At 44.3% G+C, this 23119-nt stretch overlaps 1 protein-coding gene across 1 annotated transcript in view; it reads right to left on the reverse strand.

The window, feature by feature from the left end:
• The window catches only part of PLG (plasminogen), a 48140-nt gene extending 36449 nt beyond the window's left edge, over nt 1-11691 (reverse strand). Inside the window, exons 1-4 of the mRNA XM_005684954.3 lie at nt 11584-11691; nt 6705-6840; nt 5352-5458; nt 784-898 (exon numbers count right to left, since the gene is read on the reverse strand). Of these exons, the coding sequence (XP_005685011.1) occupies nt 784-898; nt 5352-5458; nt 6705-6840; nt 11584-11632 (407 nt within the window). The 5' untranslated portion in view covers nt 11633-11691. The remainder of the gene's footprint in view (nt 1-783; nt 899-5351; nt 5459-6704; nt 6841-11583) is intronic.

Here is a 23119-nt window from a genome sequence, read left to right on the forward strand (position 1 = left end):
TTTGAACTGTGGTGTTGGAGAAGACTCTTGAGAGTCCCTTGGACTGCAAGGAGATCCAACCAGTCCATCCGAAAGAAGACCAGTCCTGGGTGTTCATTGGAAGGACTGATGCTGAGGCTGGAACTTCAATACTTTGGCCACCTCATGCAAAGAGTTGACTCATTGGAAAAGACCCTGATACTGGGAGGGATTGAGGGCAGGAGAAGAAGGAGACGACAGAGGGTGAGATGGCTGGATGGCATCACCGACTCGATGCACATGAGTTTGGGTGGACTCAGGGAGTTGGTGATGGACAGGGAGGCCTGGCGTACTGTGATTCATGGGGTTGCAAAGAGTCGGACACGGCTGAGTGACTGAACTGAACTGAACTGAATACCATATTGGGCAAAGCATAAAAAATGACATTAAAATAACTAATAGGCAAGTTGCAAGATAATCTGTTTTTTGCAATGTTGGTGTGAACACATTTGATTTAGACTGATTCAATTGTAAACATCATCATCTTTTTCTTTTTTCAGTCTCAGCCTAAAATTCATGTTCTAGAATTTATTGTTCTTTTTTGTTGTTGTTTTAAATCTTCCAAAAAAAAAAAAACCATATACACAAGAATGAATGGAAAGCAGCCATTTTCTGCTTTTATGCCATCAATTATTGAACAGCTCTGCACCAGCATCAATAAGATTCTCCCCATACCTGCTGGTCACATGTTCTGATTTGAGTCAGAAGTAATGGAATCATTCTGAGTATAAGAGGTGAACACGCAGACAAAAGAGAAAGCCTTACTTGGGTACGTGTGGAGAAGTGGCGCTCCATTTTTGACAGGTGACACCACTTTTCGTTTTGGCTGTGGTCCCTCTGTAGGTCTTCCCATTTCCAATCTTGCACTCCGAAAGGTAGACTGCAAGGAAGCCCAGACAGTGGTCAAACCCTTCCACAACAACGACAAAAAGTCACGAGGAAGCCCTGCACTACTCGGTCACATTGTGAGAAAGGACACTGTCACCCACTATCTAAAAAGAGTCTGTGTGAGAGTTATTGCAGGCTTCCCTGGTGGCTCAGTGGTAAAGAATCTGCCTCCCAGTGCAGGAGATGTGGGTTCAATCCCTGGGTTGAGAAGATCCCCAGAGAAAGAAATGGCAGCCCTCTCCGCTATTCTTTCCTGGACAGTTCCTATGAACAGAGAAGCCTGGTGGGCTACAGTCCGTGGGGTCACAAACGCGTCGGACACGACTCAGCAACTAAACAACAACAGTAAAGAATTATAGTTCAGTGTGGGGCACTGATTCCTTGTCCAGAGCTCCTGCCCTCCCGTGTGCCGGGCAGATGCTGCGTGCTGGAGTAGGACCGCACAGGTCCTATCCGAGAGGAGCTTACATCCCAGTGGAGTCTGGGGCTCCAAGGTAATCAAGGACACAGACTGTGAAACAGACAACCTCATGGCAACACGTGTAACAGAGAAAATAAATAACATCGTGAGGGAGTGGATGGGAAGGGGTGAGGGCTTCTTCGTGGAATGGGCAGACCTGCAGAGGCTGAAAGAGATGCAAGCCATTTCTAGGCTCACAGTGGTATTTTAAGTGTGAAAAAAGTACCAAAGAGGGTAATACAGTTGTGGTCTACTCCCAACATTTACAGAAGATGCTCTCAACCAGCCTCCATTTTAACAACTTGCTGGTTACCCAGTGGGCCCCATCCTGCCTTTAAAACACACTGCCAAGGGCTCCCCTGCAGCCCACATGCGGCAGGATGGGCATCTGTGGCTGGCAGGCCACTTTCAGGAGTGCTGACCCTCTCTGTTCCCACCAGTTGGATTATACGTTTAACAAGAGTCAATTGTTTTTATTTCCAAAACTTTTTATACAGCTCTATTTGATTATGGATGATCTAAACTGAGAAATGAAAGGAAGAGGGGAAGGAGCTTTTTTAATAAACTAAGATAGATAGTTTCAAGTAGTTGAAAGAGTAGAGTAGTTCTTTAAATTGTTATCAAGGGGCTTTCCTGGTGGCCCAGTGGTGAAGACTCTGTGCTCCCACCACCAGGGAACACAGGGTCCTTCCCCGGTCTAGGAACTAAGATCCCCCATGCCACAGGGTGCGGCCAAAACAAACTGTTACCAAATCCACTGAGAGCCGCCCATCCGTGTTGTTGACATGACTTTGAGAGAAGGGGAATCATGAAAATATAAAGGAATTTTACAGTCAGATTGTTAACGGGTGTCTCTATACTTGCTCAAGTTCAAAGAGAAGGACAGATTATTGTAGATAATTCATGAGTGTGGTTTATACAAGAAATGCTCTAGATAACTCCCGTTGTGGCTCCAGATTCAAAGAAAAAAAAGCCTCTGCTTTACGTCCAAAGGTACCAGCATAAGCTTGTGTGAAGCTATTTACAGTATATTTGTATCATCTTCTATGATTTCCCACTCAGTGTGTTTTAGTAGAGGATATTTCTTTTACAATGTTGTGTTGGTTTCTACCATCCAACAATGTGAATCAGCCATAAGTATGTTCATATATATATATATATATATATATATATATATATATACACATATCTCCTCTCTCTTGAGTCTCCTTCCCAGCCCCCCCAGCCCACCCCCTGGGTCAACACAGAGCACTGAGCTGAGCTCTCTGTGTAATACAGCAGCTTCCCACGAGCAATCTATCTTACACACGATAGTGACTTACGTGTGAAACAAATAGTGGGAAGCTGCTATATTACACTGGAAGCTCAGTTCAGTGATCTTGGGCTTCCCAAGTGGCATTAGTAGTGAAGAACCCGCCTGACGGTGCAGGAGACGGAGAGATGCAGGTTTAATCCCTGAGTTGAGAAGATTCCCTGGAATAGGAGATGGCAACCCATTCCAATATTCTTGCCTGAAAATTCCATGGACAGAGGAGCCTGGTGGGCCATAGGAAAGCAAAGAGTCAGACACGACTGAGGCAGCTTAGCACACAGTGTTATACATGTCAATGCTTTAAATTAACCGATCAATTTTCTGGGTAGAATACTTCTAACACACCTATAGTAACTAGGGCTTTAAATTCAACACTCTGTATAAAGATTGCAAATATATCTTCAGTTCAGTTCAGTTCAGTCACTCAGTCGTGTCCGACTCTTTGCAACCCCATGAATCGCAGCACGCCAGGCCTCCCTGTCCATCACCATCTTCCGGAGTTCACTCAGATTCACATCCATCGAGTCACTGATGCCATCCAGCCATCTCATCCTCGGTTGTCCCCTTCTCCCCCTGCCCCCAGTCCCTCCCAGCATCAGAGTCTTTTCCAATGAGTCAACTCTTCGCATGAGGTGGCCAAAGTACCGGAGCTTCAGCTTTAGCATCGTTCCTTCCAAAGAAATCCCAGGGTTGATCTCCTTCAGAATGGACTGGTTGGATCTCCTTGCAGTCCAAGGGACTCTCAAGAGTCTTCTCCAGCACCACAGTTCAAAAGCATCGAGATATATGATGCCAGTCTATATGCTACACTTATCAAAAAGGTAAACAAGGTATTCCAGAGGCCAGGGGTCGGGGAGGGGATTCCCGAGCTGCAACTTGGGCTACGAGGAGCCGGAAGAATAGAGGAGGGTCAGGATGAGCAAGCCTGTGCTCCGCCTGCTTCAGGAGGCACAGACATCAGCCCCGCACGCGAGGTCGGCTGAGTAACACAGCACCCAGTAGTGACTGGTGTGTATTTGGACTTTATTCGAAGGGTACTGAGGGTTCGAAGCAGGGCAGTGCCGGACCAGCCGCTGCTGTGATGAGGGCGGCTTTAGACCCAAATGGCGGCAGTGGCCCTGATGGCCAGTGGAGATGAAACTTATCTGACACCGACTGTTCCCAGAAACACGCTGGCAGGTAATTTTGCAGGGGGTCAACATTCCACAGTAAAGACACAAGCACCCAAAAGCGACTGACTTTTGACTCTTTCCCTCTCTTTTGTTTGTATGTACCCGCCACAGTTTGTATAACCTTTGGCTCCTTTCTGTCACCCTGAAAACAGGCAACTCTTCAACTAGCCAAACGAAGCCTAGAGGTCACCCCCTTGATCCTTCTGGTTAACCATTTACAGAGGACATGTTTAAATGGTAGCATTTGCACACAGAATCCCACCAGCATTTTTTAAATGTCTGACAGACTGGGTAAGCCCATGTATCTCTTCCTTTACTCACTACCTGCAAGACCTAAAAACGTCCACAGATAACCTTCAGATTTAATCTGCACTTTAGACTCAGGAGCTAGAGCTCAACAGTGGACCCGATGTGAGGTTAACAGGTGCAGAGCTACCTAAAGCTAAGATGAACCACCACGTAGATATAATCCCAACCTAAAAAACACCTCTCAAAATCTTAGAGTTTGGTGGGGAAACTCGAGAGAACGTTGCAAGCTGTTGTCAAGAATACGTGAAATAGGATGTTTCTCGTTGCCTTCATCACTTGTGATGCAGAATACCTGGAGAGTAAAACTGCTAGCGAAATAGTCCTGACACCCCACCAACAAGAGAGAATAGGAAGACGCTGTAAGAGCACCGTAAGTCACTTGAATCTTCGTGCAGACTTAATAAACGTGTGTACGCCTAAGAAGACACACAGTTTCTGAAGGAATCTAGGCCATTCGTGACCCTAAACAACGAAGGATCCAGAGGTTTTAAGGAACTCTAGAAAAATAAGTGGCAACTTCTGCACATTTTCAAAGTTCTGCACCATTTCAGAGACTACGGGAAATATGGGCCATGACTGAAAGACAAGTAGAACCTTTATGAGTAAAACTAAGGATACTGTCTCTATTCAAGTGTTACTGCAGATTGAAAACACCTCGGTTTTGCCATTGCTCCAGGCTTCAGACCACAGATCGTGGTCCCTGAAGAAAAGAAAAAAAAACAAGATCATAAGGAACTTGCGGACTCCTTTCTTCTTAAAAATAAGAAGAAAATATTGTTTATATCTTTAAATAAGATATTATTTAAATATCTTAATATTTAAATCTTAATATCTTAAAATAAAATATTAAAATAATCAATTAAAATATCTTAATATTTCAATATCTTTAAATAAGATATTATTTAGTATCTTATTTTCAGGTTCATAGAGGCGGAAGTGATTTTGTAAATCCAATTCCTGCGTTTTGAAATCAAGAGAAATGAAACCCAAAAGGTGAAATATTATATTCAGGTTGGCCTTGTGGGTTAGTGGCCAAATCTTCTGACTCCAAGTTCATTTTCAGTGCACCATAGCTCCTGCATTTGCTGGTCTGATAAATAACAGATAGTAACAGGGCTGGTGGGGAGGGAAGGGAGAGAGGGAGGAAAAGAAGAAAGAGAAAGAAGAAGGAGGAAGAAAACATTGTACATACTTCTCTTCTCATATAGAGTGACATCCCTCATCCTAAAGACTGGGGCGGTCTTGCTGCTTTCGCCCATTATGACACATTGTTGCTCTTTACTGTGATACTGGAATGCCCTGCAGAAGAGAAACAGAAAACACCATTCTAGTCCTTGGTTTAAGGGAATTTAAACACCACTCTTATTTCCTTTGTGTAAAGCAATATATAAGGAAGAAACTCTGAAGACAGCTTTCGATGAATTGAGGAGCTCAGAACTCACTTTCAATTCAACCTGGTACCCTAATGAAAGGATACAGCAACATGGTAGATATTCTTTTTTTCTCTTCTACCTTGACCTTCTTCCCCTCCCCATTTTCTGTTTTAACTGCTTTATTCTTTCTTCACCCATTTTTCTTAATGACGCGCCAGAATATCTGCTTTGTGTGGGAAAGAAGCAACTGAGCTCCTTTGAACCCATCCCCGAGACGGTCCACATGGACGCCTCTAACTTCCCCCTTGACGATGCCTCTGATTCTACCCCCTTCCCTCACGCCCCCAGCCCTGCGCTAGTCCTGTGTGGACATTGAGCCAGCCACCAAAGCCATCCAAGGCTTCCTTACCAGCCCCATCTCCTACATGAACCTTTGCATCAGCTGACCTGGTCCCTCTCACAGGTGCCCAGCCAGGCTGCCCTCTGCCTAGAATCCTTCCCACTTGGTCGCTATTTACCAAGATTTCACCCCTCAAAGCCCAGCTCAGTTCCCCCCAACTCCACCCCAGGCCTTCCCTGGTTGTCTCAACTCTTAGGATTGTTCTTTCTTTTAAACCTTAACAGAGCACATACTGATTTTATCAATATCTCAAATTGGCTGTATTTTTTTTAACATTTTATCCACTTTCTGTGACTATACCATAAGTACAAAAGGGCAAGCACTGCTTTTGGGTCTACACAAAAATTTATCATATATACTGATTTTATATATCACATATAAAATCTATCACACACACACATATATATACCAGAACACTGTATCTATGCTTCATGGCCCCTTAAGGTCTAGGACACTTCTAGTCACATGATCCTCAATAAATATTTACCAACAATGATGTTAAAAAGTTGCAACTTGTAACTATAGCTGCTGATGTCAAGTGTTAAATAATTTCCTTTTGGGAGCATTTTTCTAAAAGGGGCACTAATGAACTTTCACAAGAAACTATATGGTTTCAGATACAGGGAGCAAATACAGATTCCAAACTCCAACCTAATGAAATTCCTCTTAAATCCTATTTTCACTGATAAATCCCTGAGCAAATTTCTTGTGATCAATGTAATGTGTCTCAGTCAACAGGAGTTCTGCGTAGGTGCAGTTACCAGGAACATACTTGCAAACGAAGTCTGTCTCCTCCTCACACTTTGCTGCGCAATCCTCTACGCTTCTTCCTGCCAGTTTCTTCCGACTCAAAGTGAGCAGGGAAGCCCCCTGGGTATTTACATAGTCATCCAGGAGGTCTCCGAGACCTACAAAAGTAAAATTAAAATGGAGCAATTGATTAATGCATCAACACCGCTGATAATTAATTATCATGAATTTGTAAATTATTTGCTTTGCACCAACCAAGTAAAAGTTGCTGCTATATTGGAAGCAACTAGGTGGCTGTGAATACAAATGACTAACTAGGAAAACAATTCCATGAATTAGGTGGCACTATGTTAAAAGATTAACTGGATTGCTAGGTTAATAGATTAGAACTATTTAACAATTTCCACATTAATGGGTATGAAACCTTAAGTAAGAAGAAATTTGATCTGTTTGCTAGTAATTGCATGTCGATGGAGTACTAGGAGACCACCCTGGGGCAATTTTGATGCTGATTTGTCCATCCCTGGGTCTAAATAGAACTGCAGTTCAGTTCAGTCACTCAGTCATGTTTGACGCCTTGCAACCCTATGGACTGCAGCACACCAGGCTTCCCTGTCCATCACCAACTCCCAGAGTTTACTCAAAGTCATGTCCATTGAGTTGGTGATGCCATCCAACCATCTCATCCTGTCATCTCCTTTTCCTCCTGCCTTCAAGCTTTCCCAGCATCAGGGTCTTTTCCAATGAGTCAGTTCTTCGCAACAGGTGGCCAAAATATTGGAGCTTCAGCTTCAACATCCATCCTTCTGATGAATATTCAGGACTGATTTCCTTTAGGATGGACTGCTTGGATCTCCTTACAGTCCAAGGGACTCTCAGGAGTCTTCTTCAACATCACAATTCAAAAGCATCAGTTCCTTGGCACTCAGCTTTCTTTATGGTCCAACTCTCACATCCATACATGACGACTGGAAAAATCATAGCTTTGACTAGACGGACCTTTGTTGGCAAAGTAATGTCTCTGTTTTTTAATATGCTGTCTAGGTTGGTCATAACTTTTAAAATAGAACCTAGAGGCCATTACTTGGTTTCCCACAGTACAAACTTTGGTTGCGACAGTGTTGCTTAAACTAATGTGACAGGCATTCTCGGAATCATTCCACCACCAGATACAAAAACTTTGTTGAGCTGATGATGTTGAGAAGAAACGAGACCTGGACTAAATCTGGACCGTAATACACGGTCGTTTTTATACTGGGCTTAGTGACCAGTATGCAATACAATACAATATTCAGTGACCCCTCACTGTTAAAAAAGAAACCATTTGGGGCTCAATGATCTGGCATTTCTGAGGAAACTGCACGAGAGTCTGGTACAAACAATGGTCTCAATTTTCTTCTGAGACAGAATCTGAGTCACAAAGTCTGTCTGAAGCTCACTCTGCCCTTGGCTACTGCAGAGGGTAGCCAGGGGGTACCCAACCGTGGTCCCACCACAGGGCTGCAAAGAGAGCTCGGTGAGCCTGGGTCAACATGGCCACTGAGACAGCTGCGGCTCTATTCCACCCCTCGAGGAGCTCCCCTTCATCCTTCGGAATGGAACATCAGCCATGCTCATAAGCATGCAGCGCTAAAAAGAGGTTAATACACTGGAGACGGCAGTTTCCTAAAGTTGCCTAATGGGATTAGGCAACCTGGCAACCTTGACCATTTTAGGGGGCGGAGTGGAGACCAAAGCCCAAGTGAGTGCGTTGAAGAGTGACCAGGACAGATGCTGGGAAGGTCTTGGGAGGACAGGTCTTTTCAGAAGCCTGGCTGTGAAAGGAGCATCTCCTAGAGGCCATATGAAGTCTCAGGAATGTTTTAATACTTTTATTTTTAATATTTTTATTAAAATATCGTTGGTTTACAATGCTGTGTTCGTTTCAGGTGTACAGAAAAATGATTCAATTATACATGTATATTCTATTTTAGATTCTTTTCCATGATAGGTTATTGCAAGCTATTGAGTATTGTTCCCTGAGCCACAGCAGTAGGTCCCCATTTATCTATTTTATATATAATATCCAATATAGGGCTTCCCTTGTGGCTCAGCTGGTAAAGAATCCACCTGCAATGTGGGAGACTTGGGTTAGTATTCTGGCCTGGAAAATTCCATGGTGTTATATCCCAACATATAACATATATTTTATATATTCTCATCCATGACTCCTAATTTATACCTCCACCTTCTTTCTGCTTTGGTAACCGGAAGTTTGTTTTCTGTGTCTGTGAGTCTATATCTGTTTTGCAAATCACTTCATCTGCATCATTTTTTGTAGACTATGCATATAGGAGATATCAAATGATATCTGTCTTTCTCTGTCTGACTTACTTCAGTTAGTACAATCATCTCTAGGTCCTCTGGGAAATTTTTTAAGATGAGACATTCAGGAGCATGTTTGGATACTGATGAAAATGATCCAGTAGGAAGGACCATCAGGGGCCAGATGCTCTTTCTCAGAAGGGGTATCCCTGACCACCTTGGACACATGCCTTGCTCAGGGGTGATGCGCTGTCCCAGACTGAGACAAAGACATTCCCAGAGCCCACACTCTCCCTGCCTCTGCTTTTCCTTCCTCAACCTAAGATTCTCCAAACTGGAAGGATGGATCCTTCCACCCTTGAATAGGAGTTGACTGATGTAGCTTAATACACCAAAAATCATTCAATACATGTATCAAGATTATAGAGAAATGCATGTTTAGACCTACGCTCAGGTCTTCATCCTGCATTTTTCTCCCCATCGGAACCCTCCTTTACAGAAAGAGTTGTGCTTCGGTAATTTCTGTAGATCAGGGTGTAACTTTTTTTTCCTTTCTTTTTTTAAAATTAGTCTATTTTAATTGGAAGATAATTACAGTGCTGTGGTGGGTTTTGCCATACATCAGCATGACTCGGCCACAGGTACACGTGTCCTCCCCCATCCTGAGCCCCCCTTCTCCCCCCTTCCCACCCTATCCCTCTGGCTTGTCCCAGAGCACAAGATTTGAGTGCCCCGCTTCATGTATATACATGTTTCAATGCTATTCTCTCAAATCATCCCACCTTTATAGGAAAGGGGGGAAAAAATCTCCTTTTACAGCTGTTCTCAGTGAGAGGCAGATAAGCAGTTTGCATTTCACAAACAGCCAAGTCTTTTCTTTCAAGCACACAAGCATGGGGGCACATACATATACTACTGTGATTTTTTAAAAAACCCACATTATTGATAAACTATACTTGTTTTAATCACAATATACATCTACATTCAGTCTAGGATATAAAAATAACTTTCTTACTGAAAAGATTTCTCTAATATTTCTTAGTCAATAAATAAACTGTATTACAACCCACTGTCAAATGAGCCCTAGAATTAAAGAAAGAAAATATGGGGATTTTCAACTTTTCAACCTAGAAATAAAAAATTTATTCCTTTTAAGGAATTTCTTTGTCATATCAGCTCCTAAGGTAGGTCTCAGCAGGTATATGCTATGAAACATAATAACATAATTAAAGGTAAATTAATTAAAGGATAATAAAAACGGAAAATTTCTTGTTTTGATTTTATTTATACTGGCCTGCTCTACTTTCAAAGAACTCTTCAAAAGATCTAATTTCTTTATAGGATATATTTTATAGAGCTCTTGCGTTTGCTTTTTTAAAATATATTTCTTTTTCATTGAAGGATAATTGCTTTACAATATTGTATTGGTTTCTGCCATATATCAACATGAATCATCCCTTATGTTTATTTTTCAAGTTTCAGTTTAGTTCAGTCACTCAGCGATGTCCAACTCTTTGTGACCCCACGGACAACAGCACGCCAGGCTTCCCTGTCCATCACCAACTCCTGGAGCTTGCTCAAACTCATGTCCACAGAGTCGGTGATGCCATCCATTTTAAAGACTGGGGTTAATAAAAATGTTCTAAAAGGTACCGTGATAGTTGCGCAACTCTAAATGCTGAGACCCATTAGATCACATGCTTCAAATGTGTGAATTATATAGTATGTGAATTATATCTCAATAAAACTGTCACAAAAAAAGAGCCTCAAAGACATGCTTAGAATATTTTAAAGAAGATTTTAAACAAAGTTGAAAAAGTGAGAACCATCGGATTCCTTCTCAGAAAGCCCTGACTGAAGTCCTGGTTTCTTCACTTCCTGGCTTTGGGAGTTTGGTCAATAGGCAAATAATGTGATTTTCCTAACTACAGCTTTCCTCATTTATAAAACGGGGATAAGTCCACTACAATACCCATTGTATCAGCTAAATAAGCTGTTGATGCTAAAGGACACACATGGGTATGGATGGATAAAAAAGTACCACTCTACCCCGGGCACTCAACAGAGATTTGTTGAATTACTGTATGTACATCTCCTGACTAAGCAATGCCTGTGGTTTCTCCAGCCTAAGAAGCAAGCTGAGATGTAGGGAATAAGTCCACACAGCCACACTGGTCAAAGATTGTGGTCAGAGAGATTTCGTTGTTCACATTTGAAAGTCAAGAGAATATGAAACCTTAACAAAAATGGTCTAGCTTAACCAAACTGAGAACCAGGCAGAGAGACCAACAGCTTTTGGAGTTGTTAGCACTCTGGGCTATTTTTTTCAACTAAAATAACTATCACTTGGGCTCCATCTTTTATATTGAAAGCGTCATTCATTAGTTTCTCTGTCCACTTGTCTCCAGTATTCACATAAGGGAAACGAACCTTATTTCTTGAAGAATTCCACCATCGTAGATGTTGAACTGGGAATCTGATGAACCAAAAGCTAAATTCGGCAAGTTGCCCATAAAACTATGATGGCTTTATTTTTAACATATTGCTAGGAAAAAAAAATATTGATTCAAATGAAAAACAAAATCTATAAGTCTTACCTGATTTCAGAAACAAGAGAAGTAGGAACACCACCTCCTTATGTTCCATTTTGGGACTGGCCAGCAGCGTCCCAAAAACAGTGTGTCCCAGTCCCAAGATGTTATTGACTTACAGGAGAGGAAACACGCCCACAGACAAGATAATCACATGGAGTTAATCATTCTCCCAGAGGCCCACTGCCTCTGTGCTCTGAGGGTTCAAACATTACCTGGACGGGAGGATCTTACAAAATGTTGACAGCGGAGTCTACAATAGATGCTGGGAAGTGGTGGAGACTGCCCACCCCCACCCCGGCTGCCCCGGGCTGCTCTGCCTTCCTGCGCAACGCACCCCCCAGCCCATCTTTTCCACTTACTCTTCTCTCCTTCCCTCTTCCTTCTTTTGCTTTATTTACAACCATAGCTACCATGTGCTGAGAACTTTTCTGTGCCAGACCTCCTGCACAGTTTCATTCAAACTTCAAAGCAGCAGTGCTGGGGTTTCCCTGGTGGCTCACTGGTTGGGAGTCCACCTGTTCCTGAGTCCAAGCTCACTCTGCCAGCTGCATGACAGGCCAGTGAATCTGAGAGATGAGGGGCTGAGGCAAGGAAAGACTTTAATCGGGGGGCCTGGCTGACTGAGAAGATGGCAAGCTAGCGCCTCAAAATAGCCGTCTTGTCAGGGCCTGGTTGCCAGATCCATAAAAGATGGATTCATAAATGATGAGTCACCTCCAGAGAGGTGAGGAAGCAAAGCAGAAAGTCTATTCAGCCCTGCAAATATCCCCTAGGATGTCAAGCCTCAAGCAGGAGAATGTGTTCGTTTTACTTCCTTTGATTCAGTTCAGTTACTCAGTCGTGTCTGGCTCTTTGTGACCCCATGGACTGCAGCACACCAGGCTTCCCTGTCCATCACCAGCTCCTGGAGCTTGCTCAAACTCCTGTCCATCGAGTCCTTGATGCCATCCAACCATCTCATCCTCTCATCCGTTTCCTCTGTCTCTCAATTCCTTACAGTCCTTTGCAGGTGGGTGGCTCAGGTTATCTCCCTGAAGCAGGCCATTATGTATGGTTACAATAACAAAAAAGGGTTAAAGGCATGGAAGCAGATCCAATGTAAATTTGAAATTAACCCTTCCTGGTTACACAGCTGCCAATGCAGGAGACGTGGGTTTGATCCCTGTCCGGGAAGATCCCACATGCCCGTGGGACTAAGAGCAACTGAGCCCGTGTGCCACTGCTGAGCCTGTGCTCCAGAGCCCAGAAGCGGCAACGCCTGAAGCCACGTGCCCTGGAGCTGGTGCTGCACACGAGAAGCCACGGCAATGACACCCATGTGCTGCCCCTGGAGAGCAGACCCCGCTAGCTGCAACTAGAGAGAAACCTGCACAGCAGCAGAGACCCGGCACAGCCAACAATAAACAAAAAAATCATAATACAAACACAAGCAATATTACTACCATCCCGACTTAAGGCGACAGGCTGAGCAAGTTTAACTTTCCAAGGTCACTTGGCTCACAAGGGATGAAGCCAACACCATTGAAAGGCATAAATGTCCACTTCCTGCTTTTTTTCTGCTACGGATGGTGGTGGTACGCTTTTTGCCTCCTTTCAACTCTTGTTAGCTGCAAGAATACATTCGGTTCTACAACCATTATTATCTGAACAAGGTTGCCCTCCGTGTCCTTCTGACTACGGATTCTTCATCACCTTCACAGTACAGCAGCTCCATAAGAACACGGGCAAACATGAAGCGGAGTGTGGCTACTGGCCTCATTCCCTGCAGTGGAAAAGAAGAGGAAAGAGGCATGAGCTGCTTAGGTGTAGATGGTGTGGTTGGAGGGAGGCTCCCCTTACGGCTCGGCCCCACGGGGCTCACGGGGCTCAGCTTCACAGGCACAGGGCAGGCACAAAGAGAAGCACTCCCCTAGATTGTGCGTAGAAATCCCACTCCGACTCTCTGGAAGGAAAGCCGGACCGTGCTTTTGCCCAAGACGATAAACACAATTAACTCTCTATCAGTCATTTTCTATTTGAAAGAATGGCAGAAGCTGAGGGAAGAGATAAAGAAACAGATCATCTCAGTACAGTGTAGCAGGCCAAATAAATTCTGAGATGTCTATTATCGTGGAGTTCAATTCATTAAGTATGTACTGACCACACAGTAGGAGTTAGATTCTTCTGTACTAAGTCGCTTCAGTTGTGTCTGACTCTTTGAGACCCTGTGGACCCTTCAGCCTCCTCTGTCCATGCGATTCTCCAGGCAAGAATACCAGAGAGGGTTGCCATGCCCTCCTCCGGGGGATCTTCCCAACCCGGGGATTGAACCCATGTCTCTTGTGTCTCCTGCAATGGTAGGCAGGTTCTTTACCACTAGCACCACCTGGGAAGACCTAGGTTCTTCTAGGATTGTGTAAAAGGTCTCTATCTCTCTACAAATCATAGTCTCTACCCTCCCCAGTCTACACCTAAAGGAACTCCAGGAAACTTTTGTACCCAAGATGTGTGAAGACCACTGCTATACTTGCGTGTTTGTGGGGGTGGAGGAGGGCACTAAGGATACCAAATAAGAGACAGGCTCTGCCCAGCATGGGGCCTGCAAGCAAGATCCACTCAGGTTCTCATAGGAAGAGAAGAATTAGCTACTTCCTCCCCTTCCGGCATTAAAGTGACGAATTCCTCGAAAGTACCTTGAACACAAGGAAAGAGCAAGTTCACAAGGGGAGTTGGCTAGAAGCCCCTTTGTTTTCACCCGCATCCACCTGCTTGGGGCGGAAGTTGTGGCCAAGTGACATCTGCCCAGGGGAGATGGCACAGACCTCACGCTGCTGGCTTGATGTGGGCACCTGCCTCCTTTCTCCACAGACTCCCCAGCTTCCTCCAGCCCTGGCTCAGCTCCTCTCAGCCCAGGCTCTGCCATCTGTGAACTGTCATTGTAAGGCAGCTCATTTCTTTTAAAAATTGTTTAAAAATATATCTTATAGAAATATAGTTAATTTATAATGTTATGTTAATTCTTACTCTACCGTGTCATTTCTTTATCATGAACATCTCTGCATTCCCCTCCCCGAAGACCATGTCATTTTAAAACAAAATGGCAGAAAATTAATTCATCTCTGAAGGGATTCCCTGGTGGCTCAGATGGTAAAGAATCTGCCGGCAATGGGGGAGACCCAAGTTCAATCCCTGGGTTAGGAAGACCTCCTGGAGAAGGAACTGGCAGTCCACTCCAGTAATCTTGCCTGGAAAATCCATGGATGGAGGACACTCGGAGGCTACAGCCCACGGGCTCACAAAGAGTCAGATACAACTGAGCAACTTCACTGTCTTTCACTTTCATTAAGGGCTCAAAGCATGCCTTCATCATCGCGCGGGTTCATCAGTTCAGTTCAGTTGCTCAGTCATGTCCGACTCTTTGCGACCCCATGGACTGTAGCACGCCAGGCCTCCCTGTCCATCACCAACTCCTGGAGTTTACTCAAACTCATGTCCATTGAGTCGGTGATGCCATCCAACCATCTCATCCTCTGTTGTCCCCTTCTCCTCCTGCCCTCAATCTTTCCCAGCATCAGGGTCTTTTTAAATGAGTCAGTTCTTCGCATCAGGTGGCCGAAGGATTGGAGTTTCAGCTTCAGCATCAGTCCTTCCAATGAACACTCAGGACTGAACTCCTTTAGGATGCACTGGTTGGATCTCCTTGCAGTCCAAGGGACTCTCAAGAGTCTTCTCCAACACCAGGTCAAAAGCATCAGTTCTTCAGCGCTCAACTTTCTTTATAGTCCAACTCTCACATCCATACATGACTACTGGAAAAACCGTAACCTTGACCAGATGGACCTTTGTTGACAAAGTAATGTCTCTGCTCTTTAATATGCTATCTAGGTTGGTCATAACTTTTCTTCCAAGGAGCAAGTGTCTTTTAATTTCATGGCTGCAGTCACCATCTGCAGTGATTTTAGAGCCCCCAAAATGAAATCTGTCTCTGTTTCCATTGTTTCCCCATCTATTTGCCATGAAGTGATGGGACCAGATGCCATGATCTTAGTTTTCTAAATGTTGAGTAGTTTTAAGCCAACTTTTTTGCTTTCCTCTTTCACTTTCATTGAGAGGCTCTTTAGTTCTTCTTCGCTTTCTGCCATAAGGGTGGTGTCATCTGCATATCTGAGGTGATTGATATTTCTCCCAGCAATCTTGATTCCAGCTTGTGCTTCTTCCAGCCCAGTGTTTCTCATGATGTACTCTGCATATAAGTTAAATAAGCAGAGTGACAATATACAGCCTTGACGTACTCCTTTTCCTATTTGGAACCAGTCTGTTGTTCCATGTCCAATTCTAACTGTTGCTTCCTGACCTGCATACAGATTTCTCAGGAGGCAGGTCAGATGATCTGGTATTCCCATCTCTTTCAGAATTTTCCACAGTTTATTGTGATCCACACAGTCAAAGGCTTTGGCATAGTCAAGAAAGCAGAAATAGATGTTTTTCTGGAACTCTCTTGCTTTTTCCATGATCCAGCAGATGTTGGCAATTTGATCTCTGGTTCCTTTGCCTTTTCTAAATTCAGCTTAAACATCTGGAAGTTCACGGTTCATGTACCGTTGAAGCCTTGCTTGGAGAATGTTGAGCATTACTTTGCTAGCATGTACGATGAGTGCAATTGTGCGGTAGTTTGAGCATTCTTTGGCATTGCCTTTCTTAGGGATTGGAATGAAAACTGACCTTTTCCAGTCCTGTGCCACTGCTGAGTTTTCCAAACGTGCTGGCATATTGAGTGTAGCACTTTCACAGCATCATCTTCCAGGATTTGAAATAGCTCAACTGGAATTCCATCACATCCACTAGCTTTGTTTGTAGTGATGCTTCCTAAGGTCCACTTGACTTTGCATTCCAGGATGTCTGGCTCTAGATGAGTAATCACACCATCATGATTATCTGGGTCATGAAGATCTGTTTTGTACAGTTCTTCCGTGTATTCTTGCCACCTCTTCTTAATATCTTCTGCTTCTATTAGGTCCATACCATTTCTGTCCTTTATTGTGCCCATCTTTGCATGAAATGTTCCCTTGGTATCTCTAATTTTCTTGAAGAGATCTCTAGTCTTTCCCATTCTGTTGTTTTCCTCTATTTCTATTGCATTAAGAGCCTCTTAATGAAAGTGAAGAGGAAAGTAAAAAATTGGCTTAAAACTACTCAACATTCAGAAAACTAAGATCATGCTAAGATCTAAGTTTTACTCTCCTTGCTATTCTTTGAAACTGTGCATTCAAATGGGTATATCTTTCCTTTTCTCCTTTGCCTTTTACTTCTCTTCTATTCACAGCTATTTGTAAGGCTTCCTCAGACAACCATTTTGCCTTTTTGCATTTCTTTTTCTTGCGGATGGTCTTGCAAGGGTTCATAGCAAGTTTATTTTTGCATCTGAGGCCAATTTGCAGAATGCTTTCACAGTGCGAGTTTATTAGGCTATATCACCTAGGAATCATGTTATCATTCATCTGAAGGTGGGGGTCCTTTCTTTATTCAACCTTTTCCTCCTGTTGGCTGGCTTTTGTTCATCGGTCTCTGGGACCATGAAATGAGATGCTTATCAGCCTTGAGCCCTGGTGAAGAGATAGCAGGGCTGCTCAGCAAGCACGGGAGTTAAAATGTAACCTGCCCAGGAGCACTTTCTAAGCAAGACCTGAGTGGCAAATTCAGTGGTCAGCAAGGTGGTATTTCTTAATTGATTGTCCTTACGGAAACCAACATGTTTATCTGTTGTTTTTTTTTCAAGTGTCTTCACTGGACATCTCCTCACTAGACTTGTTATGTGCTTGTGAAAAATATCAACAGAGAAGATAGTAACTCCCAGATAATTAACCAACCCACTCTGAGTCAGCAGGGGAGGCACCCAAAGATCAAAGCAAGCAGAGAAAAAACAGGTCATCCTCTCCATCTCTAAAACTCTAAGATAATTATGACAAAAGTCCCTTTTCACAGTATTTGAAGAGACAAGACATGCCAAAAACATTAAAATCTTTTAAGAAAAAAAAAATGAGTGTGCATAAAAGCTGGTGAAATCTGAGCAACTTCTGTGGACTATCAATACCAGGTAATTCCTGGTATTGATAATAAACTAGAGTTAAGAAGATGTTACCTCTGGGGGAGACTGGGTGGCTGGTGATGGTTATGCTGGATCTCTCAGTAATATTTTTGTAACTTCTTGTGCGTTTATAATTATTTCAAAGCAAAAGATAAAAATGTTTATGTCTATATTTTATATATTTAAATATATGTATATATTTTGGTATACTTAGAGATACATCTATATGTTTAGATACATGTATTTGTATTTGGTATATGTGTATACATTTGGACATATGTCCATTATTTGGATATGTGTGTATGTATTTGGATAGATATGTATATATTTGGCTATCATGTGCTTAGTCACTCAGTCATGTCCAACTCTTTGCGACTGCATAGACCGTAGCCCCTGGGCTCCCCTGTCCATGGGATTTTTCAGAAAAGAAGTACTGGAGAGGATTGCTACCTCCTTCTCCAGGGGATCTTCCCACCCAGGAATTGAACCTGTGTCTCCGTGCCTTCTGCATTGCAGGCAGATTCTTTACCCTCTGAGCCATCTGGGAAATCTCTCATATTTGGATATGTGTGTATATATTTGGACATGTGTGTACATGTTTGGACATGTGTGTACATATTTGGCTATGTGTTATGTATTTGGACATATCTGGACATATTTGGGTATGTGTGTATATATTTGGACGTGTGTACATATTTGGACATGTGTGTACGTATTTGGATATGTGTTATGTATTGGGGCATATCTGGACATATTTGGGTATGTGTGTATACATTTGGACATGTGTGTATGTATCTGTATATATATGTACATATTTGAACATGTCAGTACATATTTGGATATATACTTAAGAGGACCGAGGATGATGTAGATGCTTCCATAATATTAGAGAACTCCCAGAGTACAGAACCTTGCCCAGGGGAGAATCCCAACTTACAGAATTTCTAAACTGGGGCGCCTAACCCCACCTTTGACTGATTTCTGTGGGCTCACAAGAAGGGTGAGTCAGATGACAGGCCCTCTCCCTGCCTCCACGCGCCCTGCCTCCAGCCCAGACATTATTCAAGCCTCATTGATATCTCTGGCTCAACAGCCGCCCCCCACGCACACGTCGCCCTGCAAGCCAAGCCGTAGGCGCTCAGGCCGGCTCTGGCCGCCCGGGGCTCAGGGAGAGCATCATCTCTGCACGCAGGTGAACCATCCGCCAACAGAGGCCCCAGCAGCTCGCCTGGACCCCAGAAACCAGCCCCCTCCCCATCTGCGCATCCCCGCCAGACCCACCCTGCGGTGGAGGCGCCCCGAAAGGTCCCCGAGGGACGCGTGGAGATGGGAGGCGGGGGGGTAGGAAGTTGGGGGGGGGCAGAGTTTCGAAGAGCCCTAATCTGGGCCGCGGCCTTGACTCCTCGCCGCTGCAGGGTCTGCAGGGAGGCCGGCGCGGTGCGAAGCGCCCGGAACACGGGGAAACCCTCCCGGCCCCCTGCGATTCCCCACCTGACCGGGAGGGGGCGGTGCGCGTCCGTGGCTCGGACTGCAAGGCGGGCCCGCAGCGGGAAGGACGTTCGGCGGGAGGAGCGAGACCCCGGTTCCCGGGGAAGCGACCCCGACTCTAGAGGATGAGCAGGAGGGGTGAGAAACAGGAGAGGCCTGTTCTGAGCAGAGAAAATGAACGGGCAAAGTCTCAGAGGCAAGGGTCCCATCCAAGAGATGCAAAGTCCTTCAGGCTGGAAATCAGAAATGATGGATACGAGCCGGAACCGCATCTACACCCCAGCAAGAACGACAGGGACCCTCGAAGGGTCTTAAAGTGGAGGAGTGGCCTCATCCTCCTGCCTCAAGTGTTGTGAGCAGAGAAGGAAGGAAACTGAAAGTGAGAGTCGCTCAGTGGTGTCTGACTCTTTGCCACCCCGTAAACTTTACAGTCCATGGAATTCTCCGGGCCAGAATACTGAAGTGGGTAGCCCTTCCTTTCTCCAGGGGATCGTCCCAACCCAGGGATCGAACCAGGTCTCCTGCCTTGCAGGCTAATTCTTTACCATCTGAGCCACAAGGGAGCCCAAGAATACTGGAGTGGGTAGCCTATCATTCTCCAGCGAATCTTCCCAACCCAGGAGTCTCCAGCATTGCAGGCGGATTCTTTACCAGCTCAGTCTCAAGGGAAGCCCAGAAAGGAAGAAGGTGACAGACCAGCAAAGTCGGAAAGCAGACACTGGTGAAACAGAAAGGGCATGGGATCAGGGAGGTGGCTAGAGAGTAGCATGGACAAGGTTTTGTGACTGATCGGATCTGGGGGCTGAAATCAAGGCTGGTGCCAGGGTGTCTATCTTGGTAGAGAGGGATGTCTTGGTTGAGAAGGAACCCAGCGAAGAATGAGATGAGCTTGCTTGGAAACACGTTACCTCTGGGAGCTTATGAAAGTCCCCCATTGCAGTCGCCCAGAAGGCAATTGGATATTTGGGTCTAGGGCAAGCTTTGGCAAACCGTAGGCCATGGGGCAGCCTCCTGGTTTTCTAAATAAAATTTTACGGGCGCACAGCCCAGCCTGTTCATTTACTACCGGCCACTGGCTGCAAGTGCATGACAATGAGTAGATGCGACTGAAGCTGTATGTTGGCCAGAGGCCCATAAAATATTTACTACCTGGCTTTTTGCAGGAAATGTTTGCCCAGGGAAGCGGTGTGGGCTAGAGATACAGAATCGAGTATATAACACTGAAACAAGGGAAGTGGATTAGGTCACCCCAGGAGAAGAAAAGAGGACCTGGGATGGAACAAGGTATTTTCCACATCTTTATCCATTCAGCTGTTGATAGACTTCTGGGTTGCTTCCGTATCCCGGCTATTGTAAACAGTGCTGCTATGAACATAGAGATGCAAGTATCTTTTTGAATTAGAATTTTATCCCAGTATACATGCAATAGTGGGATTGCTGGGTCATATAGCAATTTTATTCCTTTTTTTTTTTTAAGGAAACCCTTCTTTAAAATTTATTTTTAAGGAGAAAGATAGGAATAAAATACTGTTCTCCACTGTGGCTGGAGAATTTACATTTCCTCAGCAATGCAATAGGGTTCCCTTTTCTCCACACCCTCTCCAGCATTTATTGTTTGTAGAATTTTTTGAGAAAGGCTGTTTTGACCCATGTAAGGTGGTTCCTCTTTGTAGTTTTGACCTGTATTTCTCTAATAATTAGTGATATTGAGCATCTTTTCATATGCCTATTGGCCATCTGTATGTCTTCTTTGGAGAAAATGTCTATTTAGGTCTTCTGCCCATTTTTTGATTGGGTCTTTTTTTGTTTGTTTCTCTTTGTTGCTGTCGTTGGTATTGAATTGTATGAGCTGCTTGTATGTTTTGGAAATTGCAAGTATTTTCTCCCAATCTGTAGGTTATCTTTTCATTGTGTTTATGGTTTACTTTGCTGTGCAAAAGCTGTTAAGTTTAATTAGGTCCTATTTGCTTACTTTGGCTTTTGCTTCCTTTGCCTTGGGAGGCTGACCTAAGAAAACATTGCTGTGACCTATGTCAGAGAAAGTTTGCCCCATGTTCTCTTCTAGGAGTTTTACGGTGTCAGGTCTTATGTTTAAGTCGTTAAGCCATTTTGAGTTTATTTTTGTGTATGGTGCGAGGGAGCGCTCAAGGGAAGTCTTTTGAGGGGATGAACAGTCAGCTGGAGAACACTAATGGTGGGGTGCTGAGAAACCAAGGAGAGTGAGACTCTGTTGACGGTGGGAGTGGTCAGCAGTGACAGATGCTTCTGAGAATTCAAGTGAGATGTACTCGTGTGTCCCAGCAGGTGAGAACATATGGGTCACAACACCTTATGCAGCCAAATCTCAATGGCCAAGGCTCCAAACAAAATCCACTCTGCCCACCACTCTCACTAAATATATACAAACCCCAAGTGGCACACTGATAATCTGCCTGCCAATCCAGGAGGTGCAGAGGACATAGGTTCAATCCCTGGGTCAGGAAGATCCCCTGGAGGAGGCAATGGCAACCCACTCCAGTATTCTTGCCTGAAAAATTCCACAGACAGAGGAGCCTGGTGGGCTACAGTCCATGGGGTTGCAAAGAGTTGGACATGACTGGGTGACTGAGCACAGCACACAGGAAAATAGCGTATTTTATTTAACAAATTCCTGAGCCACCTCTGTAATACTTTTGCCCCAGCATGTTTGTTCTTTGACTGAATCTCCATTTAACAATGGTTTTGTAACATCACATTTTATGAGAGAATAGAAAAGTCATTCGTTCTTTCTCGAGCATTTTTAGATTTAAAGCTTTCAAGTTCATAACTCATTATTGGTAATGAAAGACAGCTTTTAAGGATTGTTGTAAAATTTAGGGAGGCCACCATCAAATTACTTTTATGTATGAGCTGTAAGATTTGGAATACTTCCCAGGACTTTCTTCTAGCTTGATGCCTTTCAAATCCATGTATTGTATCACATTAGCGAGAGAAAAAGAAGTCTGCTAGGTTGAGACTCGGTGGACTCTTTACCATCTGAAACCATCTGCGAAACCTCCTAGTTCAATGAGTGGGATGGATATATTGATTTTGGGTTCAAGTCTCATAAAGAAGTTGTTTGTTTGATGTCTGGCGAGTTTAGGCAGAAGATGGGAGACAAGTATATAAACTTTGCCTGGAAATGCGTGAATTATGCCCTGACTAAGTGTGAGAGCGGTAATAGGACAAGGCTCAGGTAATGATCACGCAGGATGGCTCCCTCCTGAGGCCCATGGGGTTGGTGACATTTCATTCTTATGTTTCACGTGGGATTTCTGAAAAGATGACACAAAACACACTGTCAACTCTTCGGTGATCCGTTTTTTCTTTCTTTCTTTCTTTTTTAAAATGAACTTATTTGCATGGGCTTCCCTGGGGACTCGATAGTAAAGAATCCACCTGCTAAGCAAGAAATGAGGGTTTGATCCCTGGGTCCAGAAGACTCCCTGAAGAAGGAAATGGCTTCTTCAACTCACTCCAATATTCTTGCCTGGGAAATCTCATGGACCGAGGAGGCTATCAAGCTACTGTCCATGGGGTCACAAAAGAGTCGAAGATGACTTAGCAACTAAACGACAGTTGATAGTTTGGAAAGGCTCCATGGGCAAGGGACAGCTACCCTATATGTCACTGCAAGCCCCCTGCGGGGCTCTGTACCCCGGTTCCTTCCAGAGTCCTCCCCTTTCGCCCGTGGAGTGAGGGATTACTGCAAACATCATTCAGCTTTATTTGACCTACTATACAAAACCAAGTCCCACCATCTGAATAACTATGGGAGCTAAAGGGTTATTGCATTTGGATCCTCAAGACACCTTTCCACCTGCCCAGGCCAAATTATTAGCAGTAATCCCATGAGAAGTCCTGCGGGCCCTTCTGTGGAAATTACTGCACATCAGACATTGTCTGAAACCAAGGGCTGCCGTCAGTCACGCCTTCCTTGGGAAGGAAGCACCGGGTTCAGACATGGGC

Source organism: Capra hircus, chromosome 9 (genome assembly GCF_001704415.2).
Source record: "Capra hircus breed San Clemente chromosome 9, ASM170441v1, whole genome shotgun sequence".
NCBI lineage: Eukaryota > Metazoa > Chordata > Mammalia > Artiodactyla > Bovidae > Capra > Capra hircus.